This window comes from Augochlora pura, chromosome 1, assembly GCF_028453695.1.
Source record: "Augochlora pura isolate Apur16 chromosome 1, APUR_v2.2.1, whole genome shotgun sequence".
NCBI lineage: Eukaryota > Metazoa > Arthropoda > Insecta > Hymenoptera > Halictidae > Augochlora > Augochlora pura.
In genome coordinates this window covers 10,048,183-10,074,215 of record NC_135772.1, presented here as the reverse complement: position 1 = coordinate 10,074,215, position 26,033 = coordinate 10,048,183, and the positions used below count along the sequence as shown (strand labels likewise).

The 26,033-nt window shown below is 33.8% G+C and overlaps 2 protein-coding genes across 7 annotated transcripts in view; one reads left to right on the top strand and one right to left on the bottom strand.

Annotated features, from left to right (window-relative positions):
- The window catches only part of Qin (tudor domain-containing protein qin), a 408,690-nt gene extending 385,730 nt beyond the window's left edge, over nucleotides 1–22,960 (top strand). For all 3 annotated transcript variants that reach the window (XM_078176423.1, XM_078176416.1, XM_078176431.1), the window contains 22 exons: nucleotides 9,634–9,855; nucleotides 11,053–11,180; nucleotides 13,533–13,681; nucleotides 13,813–13,902; nucleotides 15,546–15,698; nucleotides 16,151–16,430; nucleotides 16,739–16,895; nucleotides 16,975–17,088; nucleotides 17,163–17,265; nucleotides 17,344–17,513; nucleotides 18,320–18,549; nucleotides 18,812–19,529; nucleotides 19,644–19,792; nucleotides 19,878–20,215; nucleotides 20,447–20,616; nucleotides 20,698–20,817; nucleotides 20,919–21,029; nucleotides 21,420–21,938; nucleotides 22,014–22,107; nucleotides 22,342–22,492; nucleotides 22,588–22,747; nucleotides 22,824–22,960. In XM_078176423.1, coding sequence (XP_078032549.1) covers nucleotides 9,634–9,855; nucleotides 11,053–11,180; nucleotides 13,533–13,681; nucleotides 13,813–13,902; nucleotides 15,546–15,698; nucleotides 16,151–16,430; nucleotides 16,739–16,895; nucleotides 16,975–17,088; nucleotides 17,163–17,265; nucleotides 17,344–17,513; nucleotides 18,320–18,549; nucleotides 18,812–19,529; nucleotides 19,644–19,792; nucleotides 19,878–20,215; nucleotides 20,447–20,616; nucleotides 20,698–20,817; nucleotides 20,919–21,029; nucleotides 21,420–21,938; nucleotides 22,014–22,107; nucleotides 22,342–22,492; nucleotides 22,588–22,747; nucleotides 22,824–22,946 — 4,449 coding nt within the window. In that variant the 3' untranslated portion in view covers nucleotides 22,947–22,960. The remainder of the gene's footprint in view (nucleotides 1–9,633; nucleotides 9,856–11,052; nucleotides 11,181–13,532; nucleotides 13,682–13,812; nucleotides 13,903–15,545; nucleotides 15,699–16,150; nucleotides 16,431–16,738; nucleotides 16,896–16,974; nucleotides 17,089–17,162; nucleotides 17,266–17,343; nucleotides 17,514–18,319; nucleotides 18,550–18,811; nucleotides 19,530–19,643; nucleotides 19,793–19,877; nucleotides 20,216–20,446; nucleotides 20,617–20,697; nucleotides 20,818–20,918; nucleotides 21,030–21,419; nucleotides 21,939–22,013; nucleotides 22,108–22,341; nucleotides 22,493–22,587; nucleotides 22,748–22,823) is intronic.
- Cstf64 (cleavage stimulation factor subunit 2 CstF64) lies at nucleotides 22,621–25,535 on the bottom strand. Of its 4 annotated transcripts, none has more exons than XM_078176472.1 (9): nucleotides 25,365–25,535; nucleotides 25,192–25,270; nucleotides 24,367–24,938; nucleotides 24,062–24,230; nucleotides 23,962–23,988; nucleotides 23,794–23,891; nucleotides 23,484–23,680; nucleotides 23,183–23,305; nucleotides 22,621–22,736 (listed from the first exon to the last, which is right to left on the bottom strand). In XM_078176472.1, the coding sequence occupies exons 1-8, from the start codon at nucleotides 25,423–25,425 to the stop codon at nucleotides 23,186–23,188; spliced, it is 1,323 nt and encodes a 440-aa protein (XP_078032598.1). In that variant the 5' UTR covers nucleotides 25,426–25,535; the 3' UTR covers nucleotides 22,621–22,736; nucleotides 23,183–23,185. The 4 variants fall into 4 exon arrangements, with proteins under 4 accessions (XP_078032598.1, XP_078032589.1, XP_078032580.1 ...); XM_078176463.1 differs by lacking the exon at nucleotides 22,621–22,736 and adding an exon at nucleotides 22,943–23,099; XM_078176454.1 differs by lacking the exon at nucleotides 22,621–22,736 and having other exon boundaries at nucleotides 22,943–23,305; nucleotides 25,365–25,534.
- Nucleotides 25,536–26,033: the final 498 nt, after the last annotated feature.

Sequence of the window (26,033 nt, the reverse complement as noted above, 5' to 3'; positions counted from 1 at the left end):
CGTTGTTCCCAACAGTGCTACCTTCTGCTGGTGGCTGCCTCGGTTCGTGTCGATCGGCGATTCGAAAGGCGTTCCACTTCGAGCCATTTGCTCGGTCTAGATCGAGAAATAATTTTCATTCAAGGATCGCTCTCTCAGCCTCGCTCTCTTTACGCCGGACGACCGGTTGAACCTCCGCAAACCATCCGCCGGACGTTATCGGCATTTTATCTGCGGAATATTTACAGCGGGGACACGGAACCGGTATGAATGTATGTATGTATACCGAGAAACCGATATAACACCGAAATCGTTACGTTACCGAAATATGTATATGAGCAACGATATCGTTGCTATTAGAATTATAAATTGATTATGGGAATAATTAACCAGTTAACTGTGATTGACGAGTATACTCGTCATGGAGAAGTGGCAAAATTTGGTGTATTGACGAGTATACTCGTCATGCGTATAAATCAGTGACCATTAGCTATTTAAATTGCAATTTTTGAGAAAAACAAAACATATTCTCAAATTTCAAGATGTTTAGAATATTTTGAGGCTGTGCCGGAATAAAACAAACAAATAGAAAATATAAACAGTTTGATATGATGTCATCCGTCCCCGTATGTACTGGTTGAAAAAGTTTACCAGTTCGCATAATGAATTTATTTATGTACGACTAGCAAACCTGGCGAACTTCGTTTCGCCACCAGATGGCTTCGTTTTTTTGTAACATTTCGTTTGGGGATTAAAAGATGAAGAAAAGTTATTTTTTTTGTTTTATAAACCATATTGGTTTGTAGTACATATGTACTACAAACCAATATGGTTTATAAAACAAAAAAAATAACTTTTCTTCATCTTTTAATCCCCAAACGAAATGTTACAAAAAACGAAGCCATCTGGTGGCGAAACGAAGTTCGCCAGGTTTGCTAGTCGTACATAAATAAATTCATTATGCGAACTGGTAAACTTTTTCAACCAGTAATACGGGGACGGATGACATCATATCAAACTGTTTATATTTTCTATTTGTTTGTTTTATTCCGGCAGCCTCAAAATATTCTAAACATCTTGAAATTTGAGAATATGTTTGTTTTTCTCAAAAATTGCAATTTAAATAGCTAATGGTCACTGATTTATACGCATGACGAGTATACTCGTCAATACACAAAATTTTGCCACTTCTCCATGACGAGTATACTCGTCAATCACAGTTAACTGGTTAAGCTAAAGACATTTTGCTAAAATAGATTACAAACAGTTGGCGGGGAAATATTTCGAGAAATTAAGTGAAACACGCGCGACTTGTTTAACATTTACTGAAAATAAATAAAACAGTTTTTAGGCAAATATATGACAAAGATAAGCACTATATTACGTTTCAGTTAGTTCTGCCATATATTATTCGCAGAGATAAATCTCCACACTCGTTTCTTTGGATTTATTTAACTACTTGGACTCTAGTTTCCCATAAAATTATTATGTGGCAATATGATAATGTTAAAAAAAATAGTTATGACCCAATGAATAGTCTCGTCAAGTAATTTCGACGAATATCAAAATGTCGGATACGTGAAAAACACTTCCGCCCGACATAGTGATTACGTAATCGAATTCCGACCGAATAACGCCCTGATAAATAAATTCTATTTCATTCCCTGGAATTTATATTCTGTTAATTGAATTTATTTCGTAGCACACGTTACTGTCGAACAATCAATTTTCTTCGCATGCCATTAAATCATTCGATTATATGGATCGTAAGTTACTTTCCATTTCTATAATTGTCCATCACAATTTTCTTTAAAATTAGTAATATTTGAACCTTATCGTTAATTGTTAATGCTATTTTCCACCATTACAAATTACTGTAACTGTTTAACAATCTGCAGTAAAGTTCCTTAGATACCGTTTATGGTGAGATAAAACAGTGCAATCAACATATCAGTAAATGTGTAACTTTACATGTCATATAACAAAATCAGAAACTATAATCTCTGTTAGAAATCTCGAATATGACGTGAACGGTTAGCTGATCAAAATTATTAAGATTATTTAAATATATACACGAACCTGTCTATGATAAAAAATTATATATTGCATAACAGCACAAAAAGATATTGCGTTTCTGAAAACTGTAATTAACAGATGTAATTTGTTATAGTGCCGCTGAAAATAAATTCACCTGTTACTCCGGTGTAAATGCAATTTTGTAAAACGTGCATGTTATGAAATAAGATTTCAAAATAATAACTTTTAATAGTAATACTCTTCAATGAAAGTAAAAAGCACTAACTCAAGAATGACCAGACACCAGCTCCCAAATATAATACATTCATAATCGCTCTCTGCTGTATACGCGAACCGTAATTGTCGATTAACGTTTTCAATTTTTCTAGCTCACTAGCAAAAATAAAAAGCGCTCGCCCGAGCACGTTTCATCCACAAAGGCTCACGTAATCCGAAGTCATCGAAAAACATTCGGTTACGTGATCATATTCCCATCAAGCAATCGACTGGGTCCTCATCGCTATTCACTAGACGCGAAGCGAATGGACTCGTAATAACAGCGGTGCGTTTCACAAAGCGAACGACACGCGTTTCCACGATGAAGCCCGGGCGTTTACACCGCCGGAATTAATGAGGCAGGAACCGCGACGTGCCCTATCATTTAGGCGGCTGATGACAATAATAATGAAGCGTATCTATTACACGCCGCGGTAAAAAGATGACACGCCGCCCAACATGTTATTTTACACATTTATAAGAAAAATATATATACAATTTATATACGAAAAAATTACAAGTCTATCTAGCCACTGTTTCTTATAAATTAATGCAGGCTATTTCTATTTTGTATAAAAATCTGCAAACTGTTTTGATATTTATTGTATTTAACGAGAATAAAGGCTTGGATCCAGAACAAAAGATCTGCATTTTTAGGAATAGTAGATGCTAATGTAAAAGATTTTAATTAAAAATCAATTTTAACATCGATTAATTCGAACGGCTGCAAATGAATTTGCGCATCTAATATTGCATTGTAACAACGAGTTTATTTACAAGTTATTTATTTAATTTAAATCGAAATGTGATTTGATGCGTCTATAATTACTAGACTGCGTCGATTAGTTGTGAAAAGGATCGTAATGCAAGAGAGTTAATTTGCATTTATATGGCAATGTTGTTCCTCAACAATGTTATTCCTACGCAAATGTTATCCTCGAGCAAGACTGGAAAAGCTTGCAGCCAACTCTGATGACATTGACAATGCGCTGGCTCGATAAGAAACATATCGCCAGACTGTCGGACAACTGTGAAGAGAAGAATTAGTCGAGAAGGTGGATAGGATCGTGACGAGCTGCAATCCGGTGAGACGAAGAGATTCAAAAGTTAGATCCAACAGTCTCACCCGCGAGTTTCGATCGATCTCGCTAATTAAATCCGCTGGCTACCGTCTAGGGGGACGGAGGATACAGTGATAGAGAGATAGAGAAAGAGGGAGGGGGGGGGGCGGTAGGGGAGTACGACGGTAAACCACGGTATCGATCCCGATCTCGCGAGACCTTGTTCGACGCGACCCAACTCCCGGGGAGGATGAACTTAATTTTCGTGTGGCTCCAGCAGGCAAGGTCTTCCAGCAGCGACTTCCACTCGTTCCGCCTCCTTCGGGGCCTCCCTTTGACTGTTTACGCAGTATAATTAACGCTGTGCACTGCGAAGACGTTAAAGTGGATTCTCTGCGGCTGATTTAACAGAGTAAACAAGATTGCACCACCGACTGGCTCTCTGTGAAAGACGTTCCGGATGGACGAGGACGTGTACCATCGCGACGGTGTGGTGATAAGTATCGGGGCTCTCTTACCCTGCCGACGTTATGCTAGTTTCCATTGGACGATTACAAAACTGTATCGACCCTTCTCCATCGGGAATTTGCACTAGTTTCAGTCATTTATTTATAAACAGCCTTCGTTTTTTTGTGCAACGAATGAAGAAAGTGTGGACAAGTTGCATTTGAATCCGCTAGCGGTATAAATCCGCGCGCGATGATTGCCAATTATCAGCAATTGCGGAATAGGTCACACGATGCGCGCTTCTGCATAATCTTGTCACGATACAGACCGAGCAGCAATGTGTCCACATGTCGATAGTTAAAACCGACTTGGTTGCTAATCTTAGAAACAATTGATTAACTGTTTAATCTATCAGCTTCTTTCGTTTTTGTCACGAATGTGTAAAATCAATAATCTGTTTAACAGCTTTGTTGTTTATTAATCGATACACGTGAAAATGCGAGCACAGTTTGGTAACACATTGCTGTGTTGTCATGGGGTTGTTACATTCATACGATTTCATAATGCCAATTTAAAAATGAAGCATGCGAGCGATTAAGAAATGTAATTTCTTTAATTATGTAATATATAATATAATTATAGAATTTAATAATTCGTTGATAAAATGTATTGTTTAGAGATTTCGACTGGCCCTCGCGTAGAGAATGCCTTCTGACGATTGATCCATTGAAATCCATTGAACCTATTAAGCATAAATTTGTATTTGATGTTTCTGCTGGTTCTTCCTACTAAAATATTAGAATTTTGGTTGGAACGCGTTTATGACTTGCTTTTCAACGAAACAATTAAAGGTTTCATTCGGTTTCGAAGTAATTTTTTGACCGTTAACTTTTCTGTTCTGGGAAAACAATTACAAATTCACTTGACTGGAATCTTTATCCCATATATTTATTTTCATTTATTCGCAAATGGCAAATGTTTCCAGTGCCTTAAATAATGCTAGGTAAATTGAGAAAGTAGTATAAAATCTTATATTTTTTTGCAAAATTCATATCAATCGAATACAAAATGATAGAATTAAATGATAATGATAAAATTGAACTTTTATAACAAAGTTAAAGTGTTAATTTATAGAAAATTAACAGAAAACAACTAATAATTACTAAATAACTTATATTTATGAAAGTTCACAGTGAAATTCGAGCTGTGTACAGGTACGATTGTTTACCGTTACCGTACAGAATGCGACAACAGCTTAACAGAAAAAACGAATGCTAACTAAATGTCTGGGAGTTTTTGGTCCGGCGAGGAATTAGTGAAATGGCCGTTCTGTACATCGGACACATGATTTATTCAAATTCTCGCCCCTCGTTGCAAAGGGAACGATAGAGGGGAGGGTCGGAATAACTGATTTCGCGCGGGTTTACCTGTCTCTCTGCGTAACGGTAACACGATCGTAATAATTGTTATCGCGGAATTAATTGAGGTCCCGTCAGCACCGGAGCGCCGGGGGTTCGGCGGAGAAAGTACGGTATTAGGTGTCCGTATTAGGTACGAGCCCGGCGCTCGTGAGAATTTCTTATATATCGTCCGCGTTCTGAAAATAGGTCTATGTACTCTTGACTCGCGGGAGGAAAAGGTAATCAGAATGCCGGGCCCCCGAGAGACAATGGCTTGCATCACTAATATTTCGCGGTACTTTCCTTTCTCGAAGCGCAACTCCGGGACGCGCAATTTCAGTCCATTCAGCGCCGAGGCGAATAAAATTCTTATCCAACGAAAATCGTCGCGTGTCCGTTCGCATTTTCTACCTCGTTGATCGTGCGTCGATTTAATCGCAATGTTTTGTTACTTGAAACCTCCGTTTTGCTATTTTTCTTTTTTTTATTTTTCGAGAACCGAAAATATACTGCCGCTCGAAACTATACAGACAAATATAATTTGAATCTATGGTATGACTTTATATTATTTAATCATACTTACGATTAAATTCTCCTGTATGTATATATCAGTGGTCATGCATTTAGTATTTTAATTCTTTAAGCGCTGCGATGAAAAATATAACATACCATGGCACTTGTAACTTTTAATTTACAACCGTTTGTCTTGTTATGATATGCTGAATTTAATTATTGGTACAGTGTAACTAGTTTTAGGTAATTGTAATTAAGACTTGCCTCTTTCAATAGCAGTGTCAATTTTAGCGAATAGAAATGAGAATATGTTTATTTAATGAAATGTTTTATCATCGACTTGCTGTAATCTTAGTAACACTGAAACTTATCGATCTCTTGACATTGCATAAACTTCATTTAAAATATGTAACTTAAAAATATCGTAACGGAATCTGCTTCCTAATTGCTGTAAGATAACCTTCTCAATTTATAAGCTTATTTCAACAATCTTCTCTCGACGTAGAATTAATCTGTTCAGAGAATCGAAAGAAAAATTTAATGCGACTTTAAATTTCATGGCATTATCTTTTCTATAATATTAAATTTACTTATAAAATATTGACCGTCTATGAAATTTATTTTCATCCGCCGTACGTTTCAAGCGTTCCTTCAACGTTTAAGGAACACGGTTACCGCTATGAATCATCGCACCAGTGAAACCGAAGCGACAATCACAGATGACCGATAGCGCCACGTACCACTGACACGGCGATACACAAATCACTGCTTTCAATTCGGTACAGAGAATAATTCATAAGAAACAAAAAGCCAACAGTTTTCTTAATTATTCGCTAACTTCGCGGACCGCGCACACGGGGGACTTTCTTTAAGCAGTCGGAAGCTTTCGTATATTCATTAAAATTCTCTGGGTACACTTGGCATCCTTGATCAGCTCGCAATTACGCAGAGCTCGCCACGAATTTGATCTCGCGACGGCGATTTTTGTTTTATACTTCGAACGCCAGTGGTCTACGAAAACGCGCGACAGCCCAGTGAAAATTATTCTCACGCATAGGCCAATGACATTTGGCTAACGAACACGCATTTGTAAATCTCAAGCTCTGCTGAAGTATTCTTTTAAACTGGTCTACCAAACCTCGATCGGAACACGTCGACACTAATTTCCAGTTCTACACGCACAATTTGATCCAATCGAACCTGTACAACACCAACAACTGGCACATCAACTATCGCACGAATGAACGATCACAGGACCCACAAGCGAGCCAATAAAATCGCCGATCCACCGATCATCACACCGAGCTCTGCAAACTCTTTTGGAAAATCAGAGACCCTATTCTTGCTGTGTACGAAAGAAAGTACCGAAGATTTGGTCGGAACGATACCATCCGAAGGGGTGACACAAGCTAGGAAGTAGCCAAAAGATCATCGACGGATGTACGAAGGGAACTCACCGACGATTAACAGAAACTCGAGGCAAACCAGCAGGCAGAGAGAATCGAGGAACCGCATCGTCCTCTTCGTCCCATGTACCCTTTGTCCTGATGCTTCGCCGGGGACTTACACCTGATGGCCTAAGATCGGGAAATGCTACAGCCGTGTTCCCGAATCTTGGAAAACGAACTTCATCCTCGAACGCGCGACACCGTTACAGGAGCGATATCGCTGCGTTACGAGCGGAATGAACAGAGAACTCACGGTAACTGCGGCGCGATGGTAACCGGTCCTCGCGACGTGAAAGACTGAGGAAAGGCGCGTTTGTTCGGTCGTTGGTCCGCACACCGTGATGTCAAGCATCGGCTTCAGCCCACCTCTGTTCATTTGCTCCCTGCCATTCCCGAACTTAGCCGCTCTCCCTTCACGGAATCAGTCTCTCCCTTCACGGGGAATCATCTTTCCATTGGAAAGCCGCTGCCGACCGACCTTCTGATTCACGGCGACCGCGACACCTCTGCCACCGCTTCGCCGATAGATGCGTTCAGATCTACCAAAGTTTCCGAGTTTCGTCAAATTTGGATATGTATAACGTATAGAAAAAATGATACTGGATTTTTCAAAATTGTCGGAATTGTTAATCGCTTCCTTATTATGACATTAGACTACCAATCCCATTAAAATTAGCTTTCGAATGTTTACAGTAAAGACATTCTTGTTGTTTATATTGTAATTATTTTAACCATTTGGGGTCGAGTGGCGACTCTAAGGTGCCGCTAAAAATTGTCATGCCACGTTGCTAAATAATTTTTATCAAATTTACTTACATTAAAAACATTATTAAGAGTTGTTAACTGTTGCACGAATCGCAAAATTCATTTTCATAACGTATAAAATGCACCAGGTTATTTCAAATGAAAATGCTATAAGTCTGGAAAAATATTTGTTATTTCCAGGTAAAATGGATCCGACTACAAAGGGTTAAACAAATGCGATGTTTCAACGTAAGATATTAATGAAATATCTTGGAACTGATGTAGAATATTTGTATTTTGCCTAAAGATCCACAGTTTATTAATATGTTATCGTTTAACGTCCTGGCATTATCGTGATTTATTTAAACAACAAGAATGTTCGAATACAAACATGACGTCAGGAAAATTTGCTCGACAAAATTGAATAAAGGAAACGTTTTAAATTCAATAAAATAGAATAAAGTTTCTAAACATTTGAAACCGTTTTTGATATTAAATGATGAGGTCAGACGTGGTTTGAAGTTTCAACATCATGGTTGCTGGTCCGGTATGTTAACAAATTCTGTCTGACTAGCAAACATCTCCGATATGCCGGTACACGGAATTCGGCGAACCCCCGATTTAACAAGACCATGATCGTTGGGCCATGAACGAGCCAAAGAATTCAATAAAATGTCAAACTCCTGAAGTCTATATTCTGGGTATCGGAGAAGATCCGATACGGTACGAATATTCTGGCAATTTAAATAAAACTTGAAAAATCGCTGTACCGCTTGAGCTTTTCATAAAAATTACTATTAAGCGGATTGGATATTGCAATATCCTTGCTGAAATTCAATCTGTCCGCGAAGCTGTTTCTTCGGCAGTGAAACCTTAGGCAATTAGGATTATGCAAGTGGATCTAACCGGTAGGGCCTGTGCATTCAACTTTTTCGTGATTTACAAATAAACCAAAACGGGAAAGACGAAAATCGCATGAAGACTTTATTAAAATTTTTATTTTCTTGTCCGTTTAGTTTGCATCCGCAACACGGCAAACCCCGCAGCTTCCCCAGATCCCGCAGAGAATCCGAATTTTTTTTTGGTATAATTAAGGGAATTGTATAACGGAATAACCGATTTAAATTACAAGCACCGCATGATAATTTCCATATATTATTTCTTACCAATTCCGACATTGCACTTCGCGTTGCATCAATTCTCTAATAATGACTTTTTCCATTGCCCTTAAATTTTTGATAATTCAATCAAATCAATGAGATTCTCAAACTTAAAAGTTTGACATCCTTTTAAAATTTATTGTTATTATTATTATTATATATGATATTAATATTATTATTAATTATATATGTAACGTATGTAATAATATAATCATTGCATACTTAATTATACATTATATTATTATATAGATATACATAATTAATTAATATTTTTTAATATTTCCCTTCATAAATTTGTAGGAATCGTCTTTCGGCTATTAGAATCGATGTTGGACAGTACAACTGTTAGTAGTATTGATTAATTATGAATTATTTGTAGCGATTAATTAACACTATGACGTCCATTGGCTCCACATTGGTACCATGCAGAAATTAAACGAAATTTAATATTGCGTGTTCTGCTTAACTAACAGTAACACGAAAGCGCGACACGAGAAAAACTAGATTAGACGCTCGGACGGCATAGTGTTAATAAAATAATGTATTGATTAATTGATTCGTACTACAAGATCGTTCTATCGTGTTTCAGAAATTGATGGAATCTGATAAGAGCTCGAAAAGAATCAAAGATGCGAGTAACTTGGAGAAGACTATTACACAGCATTTTTGTTATCTGCACGGTATTCTTCAAAATATGGAGGTAAAAATGATCGACACGCTGCACCAACAGACTGAAATTTTGTGCAAAAATGTCGAGGAGGTTTCCTTGCAGTTGAAAGAATACGAGAACCGTTTACAAAATGTGCTCCGCGTAAGTACAATTAATGTATTCTATTCCAATTTGATTGCTATTAACCTGCTGCTATTTGATCGCTTCGCGTAGAAATTTGTGTTCATAGCTTCAACCATTGGAGTTTGTTCATATGTTGTTTCATTCGCATAACATTTTTCGTGTCTGCATTTACGTCGTTAGTCACCTTCCTATGAATCCTTTATTTTCCGCTGAATTCGCCGAATAGTTCTTTCATTATATTTTGACATAATATTTATACCAATATAATTTAAACTTTCATTATGTTGTCCGTGGCAAAATAATTGTTACTTCAATTTTATTTTTAAATTATGCAAATAGATATCTTTCTTTTAATATCTATTCTAAATATTATTTAGTTACGAACTGAAATATTAACTTAACGATAATTTAATAATAACGACACTTTATTTTTTGGTAATTTTAATTTTATGTAAGCCCCAAATAAAATATTTATTTACGAATGAAATTCTAATGGAGTTATTAAATCATTCTGAACAAGATATAATTTCATAATTATGAAGTAACGTTGATCTTAATAAATGATTTCCATTTATTATATTGACACAAGTTCAAGTAAAGATTTTCATACAAATTACGTAATTATTTTTAGGACGTTGAAATATTCCACAAGTAGAATCGAAATGTTGATGGTAAATCAAACGAAATTAGGTGACACCGCCAATTTCCTGCGTGTCATAAAACGTTCCGAATTTAAAATCTTTCCCTGTGAGCTACAGTGGGTGTACATGACAAGGGGGGTAGAAATTTTCATAATGAAATTATTATGAACAGCCAACAGTCATTGAAATGAGCTGACGCGACACGAGAAAGTCTTCCCTTGACGGCTCATTTTAATACAGTTTTCGTGCTTCGATTTTCAAAGCTTTAAATTAAAACGTACACATAATGTTATCCACCCATCCGGCCACTTAAAATTCTATGAAATCTCTGAAAAGACACATTTGTCTGGTAACAAATATATAAAAATGAAAAGTATAATATGAATTTATTACAATTAGATGTGAATGTTTTCTTTTTTAAAAATTAAAAGTCTTTAGAAAAGTAAATTCGTTTCATGAACCACTGTATCCCTTTACGAAAATGATAATAGACAACGTTAATAATTAAATCTGGAAAATTGACATAAACTGTCATTTTATTTTAATTATAATCATTGAAATTCTATTTTTATAGGTTATTCGTCCCATCGAAGAAAACTTGAACAAAATAAATATACAACAGGTATTATCAAAATTGGAAAAAGTAATTGATATACCTTGTCATCTGTTAGTAAACTCGGAGTCGTCAGATACCGAAATAAGGTAACAATTTATTTTTCACTGTTATTATCATGATTAATAATCTGCAGCAAACAAAACTTTCAATATTTTTCAAAAATTATACGTATTTCTCGCTCGATTATACACAAATGGAAATTGCATCAAAATACGAAATCAATTGGATAAAAATTATACAAGACATTATTGCTCCAAGTTTTGAAAATTTCATTGGGACAAAGGGAATTTTATAGTTTTCAATTGGAATGGTCACAAAGCGACAAGAATTTTCGATCTAGATTTATGGAATATTCAAACTACAAGCCATCAAATAAAAATTAAAATAGAAACGACTTTTTCAATCCTTCACGATGGCCTGCTTTTTGTTCGTTAAGAAAAGCGATGTAACAAAAATATGATTTCTTCTTTAGAAGAATTTCCATCCTTTAACGCGTGTCGGATACAATTAATTGCTTAATGAAGAAATCGTGTGTCGCAATCGTGACCGGTATCAGTGTTCGTTGTGTCAATCGAAAAAAAAACAAAGCGCCGCGTGAAAGGCCTCGGGAATATGCGGGAACACGTTTTTCAACGCAGTAAAGCTAAAGCTTTTGATAAATCAAAATCTCCAGTACGTATTGAACAATTTATTTTCCTCGGCACCGACGATGGTACAGAGTCAGACAAATCCTCATCGTTTATATCCGTAAGCAGCTTACAGATGTCCAAACGAAAAGTGAATGAGCGAGATGGGGGGAGAGCGATAGGGAGAAGGGTGTAAGAGTAATTAATTAAAGTGAAATGTGCTACGGTTGCGTTATACAGCCGCTTCGAAATATATTTGCCTTCTTTCTCTCGTTTTTTAAACCGCGAACACGGGCGTCGTGTTTCAGTGGCTTGGCAGAAATAATATTCTATTCGATGGCGGATAGATCGTGTTCTAAACTGCGGTGTCTTTCGAACTGCTTTAATTTATTAATGAAACAATTTCGTTCGAAATAATAATCTCGTCTGCAGTGTCCTCTGCACTATTGCCGTTTTTAAAGCAATGAAGCATAACATGCCGCAAATGCTCCTTTTGGCTCTCCATATTGAACGGTGCAGAAAAAATTTTAAAAGAGACTTTGTCACCAACGAAACGTACTTTGAAAGAGCTCTGGGACGACTGAAACCGATGCCATAAACGGCTGAGAGATAAGTCTACATATTTATATAAATACAGCCACTTAGAGTCACTCATAGCATAGCGCGGAAGAAACTTATGGGATGACCTAATACATTAAATCCTTGTACTATGATTTAAGTATGATACAACGACGTCGTCGTCAATCAATTCCATAATAGAACTAGATAGGTATTAGAATACAATACAATCGCAATCTAAATGATAAATATTACTTTTAGATTTTGATAACAGTTGATAACATTTGGAAAAAATGAATAACATTTCTATTAAATAGAACAATATTAAACGAGCAACAAATTCGCAAAGAAACGACGAATTAGTTTGTAACCTATTATATGCATGTCTCAGTCTCGTATTCCCATTTTGAACCGTTGCTTCATTTCTGACAGAATTTCACTTACATTCAATTCGTGTCCGGTTAGAGCTCCATTTACCTTCCACTTACGTTTCGAGCTCGACTTCCAAAATTCCACTTACGATGCAGGTTGGGCTTGATTGCGGTCTTACTATTCTATTCGGAATTTTATTGGTCGGAAGGTGGATTAAAAGGAATTACAGTTGAGAATGCCCGTAGAACTTCGCGCATAGGTTACTCTTTATCGGTACCGTATACTTTATAACCCTGGCCACTATATGCACATAAAGTAGATTCCCGTATAACGTGGTAATGTGTTACGCGTTGTACGAATATAGGAAATCATGTCGTAAGAAAATCCGCTGCCTATAACACGAATAAAATTGCTAATGCGCATTATATATTATGTTCCATATAAATTCAACGAAAGAAATAATTTAACAAGTTTGTTCGATAATTAAAGCTTGTTAAACGCAACTTTGAAACCACTTGTCTTCGAAAATTAGTTGCGCATTGCAAACAGATCTTTATCGTAGAATTTAAGAGGAACATTGAAATTTTTCTTGTTTTCCTTCTGGTTAAGTTCATTTGTATATCATCTTATAGTAAAAATTATGTTTCGTATTATTGGTGACATTATTATCATTCTACAGCTAATTTGCTAAATCCTCTCTTTATCTATGTTTAATGCTTAATGAGCTTACACTGATTTGCTTTCGAACCCTCCATATATTATTCGTCGCATATGTGTCGCATAAACTATAGTTGAAATCCTAACTAAAATCTACAATTTTTCTGCTAAAATATTTGTAACATATTGTGAAATTTTATTTCGAATCATAAAAACTGTTTTCAGATTCAATATCGACGAAAACTTCGTCGATACCTTGCAGAAACACTGTGCCATACACATACCAACGATCCCAAGTTTCAGTTTGCAACGAATGGAATTGTTACCGGACGATTACGAAATGGAACCGCTCACGGAGGAGATCAACATTCCAAGTAAAATTAATTTTCTTACCAACGATTACAAACTCGGCCGAATGTCCGTTTATCGGAGTTCACGGAGAACTTCCGAATCAATTTGCAGATGCGTAATATGCATTAATTTTCGCTGGCCTTTATTTTTGCAGAGTCGAGAAACACATCGATTTCCGAAATAAAACCAGACTCATCTGTTGTATCTCTCCCTACACCAAAGTCAAATGATCATCCAGAAATCGGTATGTGAAAAACACTATACATATAATTATTACAGTCACTGGTTTCTTTTTATAGAGTAAGATCAGTATATCATGCATTCCAAGTAACCAATTATTGAATTGTGAACAATTCAAGTCTAGTTTTAGATGAATATTATTTAAAGGAATATTTATTTCTGACTTTAATCACTAACCGCGGGCGAGTTTTTAATTTTTCGGTATGAAGTCGTGAACTAGTTTTATTTGTTATCCAGTTTATTGATTGCAATTATTTAATGCATTAATCATTGCAACTTGTCATTATTCACAAAAAGGTATTAAGTTCTTTTTAACACGAAATCATGTTTTAAGTTTAATAAAATTCAAAGGACATTTAGAAAATTCAATATTCTATTAAAATTTGTTAATATTAAAAGAAACATTTATTACAGGAAACAATACTCTGAAAATCCTTTGCATTTAATCAAACTTTATAAGGAGTATTTTATGCATTTATGGCATGAGAAAATGTGTAAATTATGATAGTTGACAATATTAGAATTTTATATTGACCGTAAAGTATTTTTCCATACACTAAAGAAAAATTTTGTCTAAAAATCTTAGAAAATTGTAAAAATCCAAAGTCTATGTCGAAATAATATATTGAACATATTCCTTGATAATAATATTAAAAAATAAAACTTACTAAAATTCTGAAAGACATTACTAGCGCCATCCATCAGCAACAGTTAAAACTCACGCATAGTGCTGCAATACAAGTAGATAATTTACGGATTTTGCATTTATGCATCTTGAATACAAATTGAAACATTTACAAAAAGAAACATTTATTCTAAGTGCCTAAGTGTGTAATAACAAGATTAGATATTTATATTTTTAACAAAAAAAGTGATAAAAACGTGAATATGATATTCTACTGATTATTTCAATTTGCAAAAGGAATGAAAAAAAATTTACGAATTTAAATATGCACAGTTAAGTTGATTATATTTTATTTTTAAGTGGCTTCTAATATTCACCGATAGAATCAAAAGATTATTTTGGATGATTGGAAAAGATTAAAAGAAGCATTCCTTTCTATGTAAATACAATTTTTAATTATTTATTATCTATTATATAAAAATAAGTCGAGTTTTCCTTCCTGACGCTATAACTCCAGAACGCACGAACCGATTTCCACGGTTTTGCATTCGTTAGAAAGGTCTCAGGCTCCGTGAGGTTTATAGCAACCAAAATTCTGGAAAAATTTCAACAGAAAAGCAGGAAAACAGGGAAAATCATTTTTCACATACAGCGCCATCTCTGATACATAGCATGTACTACAAACCAATATAGTTTATAAAACAAAAAAAATAACTTTTCTTCATCTTTTAATCCCCAAACGAAATATTACAAAAAACGAAGCCATCTGGTGGCGAAACGAAGTTCGCCCGGTTTGCTAGTCGATTATAAAATCATCAAATTTCCCACAATTTTCTGTTATTTCAAAAATAAGTTAAGAAGGTTTTTGACGCTTGTTGAAGTCTTATTTGTACAAAGTAAATTGTATCATAATTAACATTTCCTTTAGCATAACTACGATAACTAATATTACTTACAAACAAGGAGAAAATAATTTTATGATGTCTTAGCAGAAATCACCGCACAGTTTCTTTAATTTTCAGGGTATTCTGAGATGATCCGTGTTACTCACGTCGTTAACCCATTATGCTTTTATGTCCAACTAATGCAAAATCAAAATCAAATATCACAACTTGCTCAAGATTTAATGAAAGTAGCTAACACCTCTGGAGTCGTGCCGGTCGATGTCAAAATAAGTATGAAAACTTCCTATCTATTATTTTATTTATAAATGAAACTATGCGAGCATATGAAATTTCATTATCGTAATGAAAGAATCGATATCATTTTATCAATTACTAATGCATACTTTATTTTGATGAAATTAATGTTTTAATTTGGAAAAAGCGAAATTCGAAAATTTCTATTATAACAAAAAAATCATCGATAATGTGAACACTTGGATGATTTATTTAGATTATTATATTAATTTTATTGATTATATTATATTATTCGTAATATTGATTATATTAATTTATTTAGAACAAGTTCTGTAGTACCTTATTTATATAATTAAAAATTTTGTACATTCAAACGATAATAACTAGTTACATTTTATTATATATCTGGAATCATCAAAATGAAGACCTAATCATATCTATGTATATCAAGATAGATATTATTTTAAGTTATTAATATTCTTTTGCAGATACCATGTACATTGTACAATCCGCCAAAGACGGAGCTTGGTTGCGCGGGCGTGTTGTCAAAAAGAAAACAAGCTGTGACAATGAGGAAAAATACACTATATGCTTTGTTGATTACGGAACAGAGGAGCAAAATGTGCCATTGGCAAGGTTGAGAAACATAAGCGCACATTTTGCAAGAATACCTATACTAGCCCTTAAGTGCGCATTATATGAATTAGTTCCGAACAGTAACCCATGGAATGCTGCTGCTATCCAAGCCTTCAAAAAACTCGTATGCACGTAAGTAATAATACTGTTCAACAGGTATTACAAATTTGCCACTTGAAACTAAAGATAGGTTCACCTCCAAAAAGCTGTAAATTGTGATGCTTCTAAAACTAGGAGAACATTTTGGTACATTTTACATTACTATAAAGTTGGTAGTACACTTTCCATTTAAAATTCGAACAAAAAATAAAAACTTAATTAATCATTGTTACTGTGCTATACTCAGTCAAGGAAAAAAATGTATGGATGGTTTTAGGAATCTTCCAATCAGTAGGTTTTGTGAATCTTGTTCAATGTTAACAAAAATATTATTATAACAGAAACGCGAAGGTGTCAATGTCTGTGGTAATGATACTTGGAGATACATATTACGTTAACATCCATGTCGTGTCTTCTAAAGATGCTGGCCTAATAAACGTAAAGGAGTCGCTAACTTTTATGAAGTATGCGACCTGTGTCTCATCTAATAAACTTATGGTAAATATACGACTTTCTTACAATCATATTGTTTCTAATTTTACAGTGTGCAATATAAGATTGAATTTTCTATTTTTAGAGAATGAATCCTTATTCTAAAAGAAGCTATTGCAAAGAAGAGCTGCTGATAGTAACTTTCACAGTTGTTGAAATTTTGTTCGTTAAATCACCTAGTTGCATATATGTTAAAAAAGTAAACCAATCATGTTTATCTATCAGAAATATGTATGTGATCGATGTATGTAAATACCTTTTTATTTACTATAGCAACGTGGATGCAGAACAGAGTTTAACAAAATGTCACAGGAAATGATGGAAGATTATGAGCAAGCAGGCTCTACAGACAATTACATATCTGCACCTTTCAAAGGTAACGCATTTGAAAGAAATGTTCAATTATAAATATAATGTACTTTTGAACGACTGATAGATATTAATATCTTCACAGGTTTGCCTTGCGCAGCACGTGGTACTGATGGCCACTGGCACAGAGGTATCATAAATGACATTACCGAAAATACAGTGATGGTTTTCTTTGTGGACTTAGGATACGAACTAATATTAAGTTATGATGACATAAGGATACTTCATCCAAAATACTTGAGCGTCAGAACTCAGGTGAGAATTAATAATTAGCAAAAGTAGTATTTGAAATCATCAAGTAACTATACAGGATTTTATTTTGTTGTTTTGCATATTCTGTCTACTTCTCTTTCTACCTCCTTTCTGGACCACTTAAAGTAACTTTTTTACTTTTAGCTCTTAAATAAAGTAATTAAGTAGAGTAAGCAGAATTGATATATATCACTATTTTATTTCATCCCCTATGGTGATATTTAAATTTTCGAAAAAAAATAAATAAAAAATATATATGATGTTTCAAAACATTACTCGAAATCGGAAAATGAGTGGTTCATCGGGTCATTTGAAATAACTTTTTCCTTAACCTAAATGCAATACGAGTTATTAAGGAAAAACACTGATCAATGAGAGGCGAGCACAGCTTGCGAAACAACTCTTATTTAATTTTACACAAATTTTATTAACAGAAATATTGATGATACATGACTCCATAAATAAAAGTCTGCTACAAAAGCTAAAAAAGGCAATGTAATATTTTTTGAATGGTGACTTGATCGAGTGTGTATGTACCGAACAAATTTTAAAAAAATATTTATTCTCTAATTCGACTTATTTAAAGTCGAAAATATTTTCATATAAAAATATAAAAGTATAAATAACATAAATATATTTATTCTCTACTTCATATCGAATTAGTCCCCATTCCATTGTAGCACTACTTACGTGATAGTCTGTAGAAATAATCGTTTTTTTACAAAAACCATTTATATTGATTCAGTTTTCGTCCACACTGTATGTATTTCTCAGTAAACCTTAACACCAATAGTATCTCTTCTCATTAGGCAATAAAACTCTCGTTAAAGGACATTGAACCACTCAATAGAAGTGAGAACGAGTGGAAACTAGAAGTAACTGAATATTTAAGGGAAACCTTAGAATATTTAATGCCAGTTATTGTTATCGCTTTAGACAAGTTTGATGATACGTATAACGTACGTATGTTTACAAACGACAACATGGATGTTTCTGAATTGCTGGTGAAAGAGAATCTTGCCGTGGCCGCAAGAACATGGTAACCAATTTAACTAAAATCATAATAATAAACATATCTACTAAGCATAATGCAAATGATTCATCTTCATTCGGGATTTTCTGATTATTCCAAAGTAATGTATTTTATGTTGAAGCTGATTGAATTTGCTGCTGGCACATGAATTTATTTATCATTACAATCTCTAATAAAATTAAGACTTGACTCTAATTAAAATTTCCAGTACCATACAATACATATAATATCTAACATTAATACAACATATTGTAATTCTTCCCTGTAGCAGTTTTATTGCAAATAAAACAACAAAAAACAGGAAACGGAAACAAAAAACAAATCGAGGTCGTGTATACAAACCAATACAACTAGGAACATCACAAATGCAAGAATCTCCTGAAGAAACTTTACAATTATCAAATACAACAACTATAACAAATACACACGCAATGACTTCAAGTATAACGAATTCAAGTGCAATGCATTCAAACGTACTTAATTCAAGTGCTAGAAGCGGAACTGAAAATAAGGAACGGGAAGACCCCTTTAAGATAGAAGTTTTGATACACCTCGTTAAATCTCCTGACTGTATTTATGTATCCGATGCTACGAGTGAGCATGAAAATATTGACAATATGATACAACAAATGCAAAAATTTTACAATCAATATCATTCCATGGATCCAGAAAATTGGAATCCGGGTACCGTTTGTGCAGTTAAATTACCATCAGACAATATGTACTATCGAGGTACAATTGTCGAAATTAAATTAAGCGATCAAGTTGTCGTATTTTTATATGATATTGGATTCGAAACACTGGTCCCTAAGAAAAACTTACAGTTACTATATCCGCCGTTCTTTAAAGTACCGACCTACGTCTTCAAAATCAAATTAGCAGGTATATTACCTTGTGGAGGATCAAACAAATGGCCGTCCTTGTCTTGCCAGGAATTGAAGGAAATTACAAACAACAATAGTTGCAAATATTATATATCAAAACTGGTAAATACTTTGTGTGTTATATAATTTACTTCTGTAAATTATCCATCCAAGTATTTTAATTTTCATCTGACTTCAATTTTTTTTTTAACGCAATTCATTTTTCTAAAAATATAGGAAGATAAAGACGTGAAAGATTCTGTGATACCAGTTGAGTTGTGGATTAAAGAAAACAAAAGTGATGGACCTCTATGTCCATCTAGGATCGAAATTAATTCTATCAATCGAATGTTGGTGGAAAAAGGTGTTGCATTGCCGATAAAAGAGTACGTTACATTTATTAACAAATCTTCAACTCGTTATTAGCTTGCTTTTCATTTTCGTTTAAAACCGACTTTCTCAAATCCCAAGGTATTCAGAGAAACGTGATAAGATCTTAGCAGTTGAATTAAGACGACAACTGATAACAAAATTAAAGAGTTTTTCAAAAAGTGAATCAAATGTGAAATGGTTTAAGATAGATGATAAAAATGAATCTAACAAAGAAACAAAAACGTATCTGCAATATTCTGGTTCGAGTTCCGAAGATACAGATGAGTATACCCTAAATGAAATATTGGAAGATATACCATCGTTATCCAAGTTACCTACATGGTTACCGGCAGAGGATATATTAGAAGACACATTCATTGCTGTACCTACATACTTAGACCATAATTGCTTCCTCTACCTTCATTCTAAAGAGCAAAGTATGTACACTAATGATCCATTTTTAGAATTATACAGCATAACAAATTTTAACATCTTTCGATTTTTTGCAAGACACATTACAATAAATATGATACTTAGAGAAATATTTATGAACATGAGCTTGTTAATTTTTTTTATTTCTCATGCATAATTTTATAAAATTTTCAACTTTGAAAGGAGATTAATTTTTAATTTTGAAGATATATTAAAATATATTTTATGCTTTTCAGATAAACTCTCAAAAATAGAAAATAAATTACAGGAATTATATCAAAATTGTGAAATGGAGTCATGTGATACTGTTTGGGCTGTGGGAGACATATGTATTGCCGAGTATCATGCAAATAAAAAATGGTATCGTGGAAAAGTTGTGCAAGTTTTAGGAAATGATGTAGTTCAAGTAAAAGATTTATTATTCAATTTAGATGTATAATACTCCTTTTAGAATACTATTTAAAACTACAAATTTGTCATGTTACAGGTACAATTTGTAGATTACGGTAATATTGAAGAATGTTATGTTGGTAACATAAAAAAAAAAGTCGTTTTGGAAAATATTCCAATACAATGTACAAAATGCTTAATTCATGGATTAATATCGGTAAAGATTTACGTCATTTCAATATATTTTTCATACAAAAACATATTTATTGTAGAAAATAGAAGAAGTTATTTTTTAATATCTTAAATGCTTTATGACAGGCTGATGGAAATGGAAAATGGACAACACATGAGTTAGATCAAATGCATAATCTTCTTATTGATAAAAAGTGCATAGTATCTGTTTTAGATAGAACCGAAATGTTTTACACCGTAAGTATACTTGAATATCATTATAAAAACAGGATAGAAGTTCTTTGCCATCCAACCACGTGCAACGTAGAATTCTTATACCAAATGTTTTGAAAAATTTAGTAAAAAAACTAGTTTGGAAATATTTTTAACTTCTTATGTTTCCCTTTTCATATCCTTTTTAATACAATTCTTAGGACGCTTCAATATAACAAATAAAGCTAGCCGATAATTTCATACCGAAAAATCAAAAACTTGACGCTCTTAGAGAGTTAATTAAACGAAACAAAATGAAGTCCGTAAACGATTTTTTAAAACCGTACAATCATTAAGACATATATTTTTACATGTGTATTATATTTCTAGATTTATATTTTTATATACATTTATTATATATATATATATATTTAGATTTCCATACAATTATATCTGAATGAAGAGACCGATGACACAATTGATCTAATTTCATTTCTGATTGAAAATTGGAGTTTTCGTATTAAACATGACATCGGAAGTACTGGGCCGAAAACAAAATTATCTGTCACAGATATGTCGTCTGTAATCTCCGAAGACACGGAGACACATCTGTCTTCAGATGAGAAAGTAGAAGTAAAATCAAATATAGTTGAAAAAGGGGATGATATAATTATCAGTGGATATTCTTCAATCCTATCAGGACCGAATATCAACAATAGCAATAGTTGCGATAGTGATTCCATCAGTACACAGGACATAGAAAATTTGTCTTGGTCTAGAGTGCGGGACAATTTTGTTGTATCTACACCTTACGTTGCTTCCGAAGAAGACCTCGTAATGAATTATCAGCCATTTAGTGTTCCGAAAACCCTTGAATATATTGAAATCGAACTATGCTGTAGTATCTCTGCTACAACATTCCATGCACAATTGAAGGAAAATAAACACTCGGTGGTATGTAAAAATGAATAAATAATTAGGTTTATCACCCGCGTGGATATATTATATATGATATTTCTTTCTTATTAGGTTTTGAATGCATATCACAGTCAGTATCAGCAGCTAATGAAAGATTTAGAAGAGAACGCTTCCAAGCAACCAATGATTACTAATATTTTACCTAGTAAGTATTATTTATTAACAATAAATAAACTAATTTTTTTAAAAATTAAAAAAATAAACATAGATTTACATCATGTTGTATTTATATCAATTGATATTGATGTAGTGCCAAAGAATATAACCGGATGAATATAAATAATTTGCTATTTAAACTTTCGAACGAAATTCATATCTTATTGCGTTTTTTAAATATTTATTTAATTCTATATTAAAGAGGCTTTAATTTTATTCGAAGATACACCCTGCTGTGCAAGATTTGTGGACAATGTTTGGTATAGGTGTTTGATAATTGAAGTCGGCAGTGTTGAAGATAACAATGACATTGAAGTTAGGTTATTGTACGTGGACTATGGTAATGATGAATATAGAAAAGTCAATCCACAAAAGTAAGTAACATTTATTTCTTTGTGAAAATGTTTTAATAGTTATTTAGAGAAGACACGAATTATTTTATTAATCTTTCCCAATATTTACGTAACAGATCTGAATTACATACTCCAAAGAAAGAATGGATAAATGTACCAACTTTAGCAATTAAATGTAAATTATGGAATATAGAGGTGACTGACTTTGCAAGTCTGAACGCTTTCTTATCCAAAATAGAAGAGATGTATGATAAACCTGTTATAGCTGAAATTAAAGTAAGTAAATGTCTATTGTATAATCTACTACTTAATTAGTACTTGAAGTATTAAAAATATTATAAATTTGTCTTAGGAAGTGGATGGACAATTTACGAGTGTTGAACTATATGAAAACAAAGATCGCAAAGAACTATTATATAGTTCACTCATCAATGAAGGATTTTTTAAAACTATAGTAAATAGTGACACTACTTAAGAATATTAATAAACAGTTTATTTGTATGACGTTCACTATGATACATTCATAGAAAATAATTAGTCCGTAATTATTCATATTTGTGTTTATTATTGTCATATTAATAATTTTTATGGTTTATTATGTAATATTGATTTGGACATGTAATTGTTTCTAAAATTTTATCAATAACATATATTATAATTTCCAAATTATTAGTTCGAGCTTACAAATTTATAAAAATAAGAGGTACTCACACGTTAACGTTGAGTGCTTTTAGCGATTTGCTCTTTGAGTACTAAAATACTTTGCCTTTGTTCAGGTGGTAACATAGCTATTTGTTCATCTGATAATTGTAATACTTGCATAATCAGAGCAGCCTAAAAAAATTAGTAAAAAATTACTAAATTATTTTAATTTTCTTTTTTATATAATTACTATGTAAAACTTCATAATTTTTTAAAATAAATAAAATGTATATTATACATAATATATATTTAATAAATAATTAATAAATTAATAATAAATATTATATATTGTATGTCAATATATAAATACCTTCTCTTGATCTGATGCTCCACTGGGTATATTTCCACCTGAGGGCATTCCTGCCATAAGTCTTGAAGTTGCGGCTGTAGTGGAAGTTGTAAGTGCAGTAACAGGAACAGCTGCATTTGTTACACCAACATTTGTAGGTGGGACAGTAGGTGCTGCAACTGGTCTTGGTACAACAGGTGGGACAACTGGCACTGGTGCTGCAAAATTAGAAACTGAGTTATGAAGTCCCTATTTGAGTTATACTCTTTAATAATATATGTAAAATATTTGTGTAAACATAAACCATTAGATAGTTAATATGGAAACTTACGATTTGCTTTCGTAATTCGAGGATCGATAGGCATTCTTGGATCTCTGGGATCTCTTGGATCTCTACCAAATCTATCTGTTCTTGGATCACGACAAAAGCTGAAATAATATACAACTTAAAGACCTCTAAAATACAAAACTTTGAAAGTATCTAAAATAATTATGGAACCTCTCAACTCCTTCAACAGGAAGAGCGCTGTAAAACACAGTATATGTCTTAATTATAATATTATCAGTCAAAAAGGTTAGACTATGAAAGTTATACTTACTTATCTGTTATATTAAATGTTGGTAACCCTCTGGGGTCGGCAGTGGCAACTACAGCTGGAGGTGCGCTAACAGGCGCTGGTGGTACTTGTGGTCCTCTCAAATCTTGATCCATTCTAGCTAAACGTGGATCCATTTGTCTATCTAATGTGCGCAAATCAACATCTTGGCCTGTAATAAGTTCATAATTTATAGATACATGTGTAAATTATAATTATAACATCGTTGACAACAGTGAAACAAGCATATTCAAAGAAAAGAAATTGAGCTTTACGCAATATTCTATACAATCTCGAAATATCTTTACCAGCAAATATTGGTGCTGCAGGATTTGTAACTGGTGCAGGTCGTGCAGGGGCCCATGGTTCTTCTATTCTTGGCACAATAGTGTGCACAGTGGGCTTATCGGTAGGTGTCAGTACACTTGGAATTGGATTTGCTTTATGTAACATATTAACTGCCGTATGAGGATCCACTATCCTCATCACTACCTGAGCTTGCAGTAAGGCATATGCCAATTGAGGATTTTGAAGCAGCATTTGGCGTGCTTCGTTTGGATTATTTTGTACACAAAGTTTCATTTGCTTCATAAGCTCAAACATCTGTTCTGGTGGCAACGATGCAACAGCTTTACTTATGGCTTCTGGAGCTTTATCAGCTTGTACTGCTTCTCCATATGGGTTTTCCGTATTTTGGCCTTGCAAAAGACTCTGCATTTCCATCCGACTCTTTTCTGTACAGGCATTATCAACGCGTAACGTTCTACCACCAATTTCGTAGCCATTTAAGTTTCTCATAGCACTAAGTGCAGTTTCTTGGTCTTTATACTCACAGAAGCCATATCCTTTGGGTTTACCAGTTTCTCGATCAAACACTAATCTGTTTAAAATAGTTGACGGCTACTTATATCATAATTAATATATAACCTGCATTTACTACTTGCATTAATTTGTTAACTAAATATAGATTGGTAAGATAGAAATAAAGTAATATATATATAAAACTCAAATTTCATACTCATTTCACATTGCATGATACTTAGATAATATTGTCTGTAAGCAATTATAATAAATACAGCTGCCAAAATGAAACTGGTGTCAATAAAAAGAAAGAAAATATAAAAGAAACTTACTTGAAAGAAAGCACTGGTCCAACCTCACTGAATATATCCTTTAAATTTTCTTCTGTAGCTTCATACGGGATATTCCCGACTATGCAAACAAATTAGATTCATTTGCAGGTTATAGACATTTAAAGCATGACTCCTTAATGAATGATAGTACAATAATATACAATATTACTTACCGAAAACACTTCGCATAGACTTGTCCATGAGCGATTGATCGGAAATAGTTGAATTACTCATTTTTGCAATTTATTTGCTTTTGTTTACAATTCGAAATTTAAATACACCTACTCAGATTCCGTCAAAAGAAGATCAAGCGGAACTCGGACAGTGTTGCCAGCTCGGTTCATATCGGTCCTCCACAGTCACGAAATATATAGTGTTACGTTATCACGTTTCATGAGCGACGCGAACATAGCCACTAGTTTATATTACGACCGCGCTACTAAATTATACGCTTCCAATTAATGGCGACGGGAGGGAAATTCGAATATAAATACAAATTTAGATCGTACATTTATATAGAGATACAGTATCGACCGAGAGGAATAACTGAGAATATGTAAGGAGATAATGAGAGAGTTCCCACGAAATTCTTCATTCAGCCTTTTCTTTATTTAGCGAGACTAATCGAGGAATGTAGAGAAAGTTACGTAGCCTCACATAAGATCCTCTCCAATTTTACATGAACTAGACGAGTCACAATAACAAACCCGGATCTCTCAAGTACAGGCTGTCGTAAATCTTTAGACAAGGACTTCTCTGACCTCACTTTTTCACTCAGTCCTCGAGCCGAAATCTTCGCGCGCGGCACCCCCCCCCCCCCCCCCCCCCCCCCCCCCCCCCCC

Bases quoted from the DNA above. Each gene is read 5' to 3' on its own strand.
- Cstf64 (XM_078176472.1), bottom strand. From the start codon at position 25,425: ATGAGTAATTCAACTATTTCCGATCAATCGCTCATGGACAAGTCTATG. The intron at 25,271-25,364 runs GTAAGTAATATT...TTGTTTGCATAG, and splicing joins GTCTATGCGAAGTGTTTTCG to TCGGGAATATCCCGTATGAA. The intron at 23,989-24,061 runs GTAAGTATAACT...TGTGTTTTACAG, and splicing joins ACATTTAATATAACAGATAA to CGCTCTTCCTGTTGAAGGAG.